The 6,252-nt window shown below is 41.5% G+C and overlaps 1 protein-coding gene across 2 annotated transcripts; it reads right to left on the reverse strand.

Annotated features, from left to right (window-relative positions):
- Positions 1-357: 357 nt before the first annotated feature.
- PRSS37 (serine protease 37) lies at positions 358-4,989 on the reverse strand. Of its 2 annotated transcripts, XM_037991109.2 has the most exons (6): positions 4,818-4,989; positions 4,379-4,431; positions 2,605-2,746; positions 1,942-2,195; positions 1,229-1,365; positions 358-615 (listed from the first exon to the last, which is right to left on the reverse strand). In XM_037991109.2, exons 2-6 carry the CDS (start codon positions 4,410-4,412, stop codon positions 475-477), a joined length of 708 nt encoding a protein of 235 aa, XP_037847037.1. In that variant the 5' UTR covers positions 4,413-4,431; positions 4,818-4,989; the 3' UTR covers positions 358-474. The 2 variants fall into 2 exon arrangements, with proteins under 2 accessions (XP_037847037.1, XP_037847038.1); XM_037991110.2 differs by lacking the exon at positions 4,818-4,989 and having other exon boundaries at positions 475-615; positions 1,945-2,195; positions 4,379-4,412.
- Between the last annotated feature and the right edge of the window lie 1,263 nt (positions 4,990-6,252).

Genomic DNA, 6,252 nt, shown 5'->3' on the forward strand with positions numbered 1-6,252 from the left:
AAGTCCTTTGAGTGGAAAGAGAGGGAGGCAAATGAATAGGAGCCAACATCTTTTGTGATGCTGTAGACTCCCATATAACACTGAGGCTAATAGCAAGGGATTTAGAATCTGACAATTTTGGGTTCCATTTCAGGCTCTGATATACACCAGCTATGGGCAATGTTAAATAACCTCTTTTAACCTGCATTTTCTCATTTGTAAAGTTGGAACAAAAGATAACCTCAAAGGTTTGTTATAAGCATTAAATGAGATGATGAATGTAATCTAGGACAGTGTAGTAAATGCTCATTTCATGATTTGATCTTAGTTCTTCACATCATTGTAGGATACAGAGACACAAACAAGAAAACATTGGCTACTGGTATGCTACATTCCCAAATTTTCATTTGGAGATTTTATTTTCAACTGAGGGAAAATTATCTGCTTGTATAGTCCATGGCAGAGCCAGTGGAATGCAGAGGGAGAAGTAGGGTCTCACTTGTCCTTAGCAGTGTTCTCAATCCAGGATACATATTTGTAAACATTGGTGTAGATGCCGACATCCCCTCCCATGAAGTGCCCGACCTCGATCCCCTGGAGCTTGTCTTTGCAGACGACAGTAGCAACGGCCACCTCCTACCAAAGATCGTGAAGAGATAGAGAGAGAGAGAGAGAGAGAGAGAGAGAGACAGAGAGAGACAGAGAGAGACAGAGAGAGAGAGAGAGTCAGATCTCACAGGAACCCTAGTGTCCTGCTTGGGTGAGCCCTGTCTGCAGGCATATGCTGGACTCATGAAAAGAGGACTGAATCGGGGATAGGAAGCTTGAGCCTTTTTCTCACTTTGCTGTAATTAGCTTTGTGTGACCTTGAGAAAGTCAGAGGACAGTCTGTCTAGAAATCACATGTAAAATGGGTGAGACTCCATTTTTTGAACTGGTGAAGGCATTTTCTATTTGTGAAAAGTCTGATTTCTTTTTAAAGAAATGCCTGTTTTCACAATTTTACTTGTAGTTCTAAGAATGAATACCTAGCAAATGGTGTGTTTAACTGGAAGTACTTTATAATGCCCTTTAATGAATAAAGACAATTTAAGGGGAGCCCATGACTGAAGAAACAATGCTGGCTTCACAGCAGCCTTATCAAATTCTCAAGAAATTATTTAGACATCTAAAAAAGTTTTTACATCAAGGTAAATAGTTAACTGGGCATATGCAAGTAAATGAAAGCGGAATACAGAGAAAAGATTACCCCAAAAATTCGGCTGAATACTTTCACAAATTTCACACATAAGGAATTCCTGTGGCTTTTTCCTTGTTCTGTTTTCTGGCATTCTTTATCAGACATCACAGGGGCCTCCAGGTTCTGCCGCAAGTCAGGGTGTCGGCCTGAGGGAGATGGGGATAAAATAAAACATCCTGTTGACAATTGTTATTTAGTCCTTCTAACCACCAGCCTATATTTCAACTGGTATCTTTTTGTGTGTGTTTAAAGAAAATAAGGAATGCGAAAAGGGAGAAATCATCAAGAGCATGGTTATGAGCTAATCTTGAGGATTTTGAAAAAGGCTTTGTTTCTTTAAGGTAGAGTTTAGTTTTAATTGGTGGCCTGAGTCAGTTCTCAGAGGGGTCCTTTACAAGTGAAATGGCGTGTATGAGAAGTAGGACCACACCTTCTTCATGTGAATTGTGCCTCTGCCAATCAGGAAGGGCTGGGCCTCTGTGCAGAGTCAGATGGCCTGGTGGCTCCAGCTGCCAAAGCCCTGCAGAGGCAGTGGGGCATTAGACACCCTGGGAAAGGAGGAGTTTTGTTTCTCTGGGCACGTCTCTGTTTGCCAGACCACTCAGGTAGCATCTCCATTGGGTCTCCTTTCATTCTCCTTTCCTCCTCTCAGCGATGAGGATATGGATGTTCCTCTTAAAGGGCAACTGATGACCCTGATTTGCTGTGGAAGGCACACTTACCACTGTTTTCTTGGCTCCAGTCCAAACCTGAGAGTAGACAGACAGTGCCTGGCCGGACATTGGTGGTAGCAAGGGGAAGGGGCTGGACTTTGGGATTGAGCATGGCAGGCTTAGCCAGCTTGATGAGCATGAGGTCATCCTGTGGGGCACTATCACTGTAGTTCCAATAGCGGACGATCTGAATGGGGTTAATTGTCTGTTCAGTACCATCTCTGACTCTACTCTTGAAATTTCCCAGCATCACTTTCAGATTTCTGGAGGGAGAGGAGTTGGACGTAATCATTATCATCATCATCATCATCATCATCATTGCTAAGATACTGAATGTTACAAAGTGCCAGGAATTATACCAAGTGCTTTTTCTGGATTATCTCATTTAACTCACAACAAGTCTATGCAGTGGATTCTATTTTTATCCCCATTTAGTGCATGAATTAATGGGGCACATAGGAGTAATTCACTCAGGGTGCTATAGTAAGTAGTGGAGCCCTTCACTACATTTTAATGTCGTGTTCTTTAATGTAGTGCCCCCTGGTTGTGACAACCAAAACTATCTTCAGACATTGCCAAGTGTACCCTGGGGAGAAGTCACCCTTATTTGAGAACCACTGATCTAGAATGAACAGTAGCTGTTTTGAGGTTGGGGATACCCAAATACTCAACGGTAAATAGCAGTGAGCTGGGGCCAGCACCCAGCTGGGTTTGATGAGGACGCCCACACAGGGGTTGAAGTGAGACCTCAGGTATACCAAATAGGGAGCAGGGTCTTCTTTCTGAACAGATGAGTCAGCAAATAAAAATGTCCCTGAGAAAATTACAAAAATAAGGTAAACAGTCTCCTACTTGAAAAGGAATCTGGATGACTCTTAAACAGTTACCAATTGGCCAGGAAGTGTTAACATCTTTGACCTGTTTTTCTAATAAGAATGTAAATTAAAATGATATGCCATTTTATCTCATATTTATAATAATTTTGTTTTATATTGATAATATTCAATCTGAGTATAATGAGACTCTCATCACTGCTAGTAAATTGATTCCATCTTCTTGAAAAGCAATTTAGAAATAGGCATCAAGAATCATACATTGTTTATAACCTGTGACCTAATCATTCCAACCCCAAGAATCCATTCTAAAGAAAAAACTCAGTATGGACAAGGTTTACAAACAAGTATGTTCATATTAGCACTATTTATAATAGCTGAACATTGGAAACATAAACATCTGACATAGTAGTGTTGGACATTGAAATGAAGCACATGAAAAAGTGGAACATCATATGTAATAAAAATTAAACTATTTAGAATATTAAACAGCAAGATAAATATTAATAATGCTTATTTAAGTTAAAAAGAACAAGAAAATTGTGGATATAATCTATTTGTCTCAAAACATAAATGAAAAACCATGTAAATGCAAAAAATATATAGAGTCTGGGAGTAAATTCGAAGTGTTAGCATGTGTTGACTAGGAGGTGGGATTATGAATGATGCTTATTTTTCTACCTAAAAAATGTCTAAATTTTGTAATATGAACTTTTATTGTTTTTATAAACGAATTATTTAAAACATACCCTAGAGAATAAAGGGGAATAAGGCTGATTCTAGTACCAGAAATAAAGCACTGTTCTTGTCTTGCCTTCTCTTGGTACTCCTGTTAATCTTCCCCAAGCCTGGGCCTGTACCTCACCACACCCTTCTGTGTGATCACACAGTTAGAAACCCCAAAGAGAAAAGGGTAGACTATCAACAAGGGCAAGAGACATTGAGCTCTCTCTAGCAGGCACTTTCTAAGTGCTTTACTTAGATTTATTTAATCTTCACAATAATTCTATAATATAGGTAGTCATACCCCCATTTTGAAGAAATTGAAGCACAGAAGAATTAATTGGCTAATCTCACACAGCTAATGTGTGATACAACCTAGGCAGTCAAAGAGTGGTGGGAAATGCCTCACATCCAAATTTGGTCATCAGAAGAACCCCACGTGGGGCAGGGACTACAGAAGGCAGGGCCCTAGTATTTGATCTTTTGTTTCTACCTTCTCTGTTTCCTGCATTCTGAGTCTTCAAAGTTTTAGAAACAGATGAATATCAGAGGTCAAAATGAGTTCTGTGTCCTTGTGACCACACTGGGACTTAGCTGGATGGTGACGAGGTTCACCTTTTTCAATAATTAGGGTTGGCAGGAGGACACTCACTGTTAAGCCTTCTCCGGGGCACATGTGTGCCTTAACCCCACCCTATAGCTTAACACTAGAAAAGTGGGCTCAGCCTATCTGGAGAGCCTTTGGATGGAGTCTAAGAGACAGGACCCCTAATTCTGCTGATGACACTATTTTTGACTCTTTTTCTGCACCCTTCGCAATCCGGCCTCTGTCTCACCCCATCCATTAACCTATGCCTTACAGGACAGAGTACAAGGTCTGGAGTACATACCAGTGAGGACACCCAAATAGAAGATAAATTTCATGGTGATCCAGCTCTTCCCCCTGTAAGATGTAGAAGAAAATCAGCAGAGTGTGGAGTGGTTGCTTAGTTGTCTCCTCAGGAACACCTGGTAGACTCAGTGGCTATGGTTAGGTACGGGGACACTCCATGGGATTGGGAAGCAGCTCTGGGCATAAACAGGGAAGGGAGATGGCTTCAGAGTGAGAGATGAAAGCCCTTCTGTTCCAGGGAAGGTGGAGGACTGTGCCTCTGTTGGCGCATTTCAGGGAAGGAAACTCCTAGATTCAGCTCCTTCTATCTAGTGCCCCTAAAAGCATATATATTTGAGGGTAGTTCAGTGGTCTGTGGAAATGGCAGCTCTAGGCTCAGGACTTACCTTCCCCACAGAGTTTCTGAGACCAGGGCTGTGAGGGACAATATTCTCTACCTTAGCGCACGGAGAAAGTGTCCTGAGGTTTGCTCTGAACCTCCTAATAGTTACTTATACTCTCCCCAGCCCCTCCCATCTTTGTTACACTAGCTTCATATGTCCCTTTGATCACTATTTCATCACTCAGTCATCAGCACTAAGTTGGTGTTTGTTGTCCTGACCAACAGCATTGAGCCAAGAAAATATGGAAATGAAAAGCATTCATAGAACAGTTATCTTGATAGTTGGGAAATTGTTTACAGTCTAGATGACATTAGGCCTGGTGACAATTCAGAAGGCAATACCTCTAATACTTAAAGATTTAGATTAATAATAGGCTACCAAAACAAAGACATCCTTGGATAACTGGGAGCACAGTCTAACAAGAAAAAGAGCGGTAACACTAATAGCTGATATCCTCTAAGCATTTACTGAATCCTAGACACTGAGCTAAGATCTTTATGGACTTGTTAGTAGAGATTTTATATCAGATTAGTCTGAGATGTAAAATTCATTACACTTTGTATTACTCTAACCCTTTAAAGTTTCTTAAACCCATAATCTCATTCCAAATGTCACAACAACCTTAGAAAGAAGAGATAGGGCTGGGCCTGGTATCATTATTTCTGGTGTGTGGGTGGCAGAACTGAAGCAGAGAGAATCTGAGTAATTTTCCCAAAGTCACATGTGGCAGATGATGAGAAGTAGGCCTTGTTACTGGTGTAGGGTTGCAGGTCCCCCACCGGGTTACTTAAGGGTGTATGGCCACTGCTTGAACCTTAATGGCCAATGGAGCAGGCGTCCTTGATGGCCAAGTGGTGAGTCAAGGCCATGGTGCCCAGCCAAGGAGCAGGTGTCCTTGAGTACCCAAACATCACAGAGAATATCTGAGAACCTAAGGAAAACAGTCCCATCATGCACACACAGTAGGCAAAGAGCCAGAAAATTAGCTTAAAAGCAGCTTAGAGATGCAAAGTGAGGCAGGTTTCTAAAGTTGTCCTCTGCTATCTAGGAGTGTCTCATATGTAAGTCCTAATAAACTTATCCACTGGCCAAGCTGGACTTGTCTGAGTCATTCTTTGGTCTCTTGGCTCCCTCCTACTTTGAGGGGAAGGTTTTTTAAAAATATGATTCTAGATTTTTCTTGTTACAACTAGCATCACAAACGGGGTCAGAGAGAACAAACATTGAGCCAGGAATGGGTGTCTATGGTGGGGAATCCCTGGGCAGTCAGCAATGTCTATGTGAAGTGGAGTTGCCCAACTGCACAACCTTTATGGGCCACCGCATGAGTACAGGGGTGCTTGGAAAACACTGGCAAGGACTGAATACCTATTGCAAGAAGCCAAGATATTAAATCTATGATAATGATAGTAAATGTGGTGTTATTGCAATAAGACTGGCTAATCACAAATCATTAGAGCAGGAAAGGGAGAAAGGGTAGAAACTTCTG

The sequence above is a fragment of the Chlorocebus sabaeus genome, chromosome 21, assembly GCF_047675955.1.
Source record: "Chlorocebus sabaeus isolate Y175 chromosome 21, mChlSab1.0.hap1, whole genome shotgun sequence".
In the NCBI taxonomy this organism is placed as follows: domain Eukaryota; kingdom Metazoa; phylum Chordata; class Mammalia; order Primates; family Cercopithecidae; genus Chlorocebus; species Chlorocebus sabaeus.

Excerpts from the sequence above, each read along its gene's own strand:
- PRSS37 (XM_037991109.2), bottom strand. The coding sequence starts at position 4,412 with ATGAAATTTATCTTCTATTTGGGTGTCCTCACTG. Across the intron at positions 2,747-4,378 it reads CTATTTGGGTGTCCTCACTG|GGACATTTTTATTTGCTGAC; the intron begins GTATGTACTCCA and ends TAATTTTCTCAG. Across the intron at positions 2,196-2,604 it reads CCAGCTCACTGCTATTTACC|AAATCTGAAAGTGATGCTGG; the intron begins GTTGAGTATTTG and ends CTCTCCCTCCAG.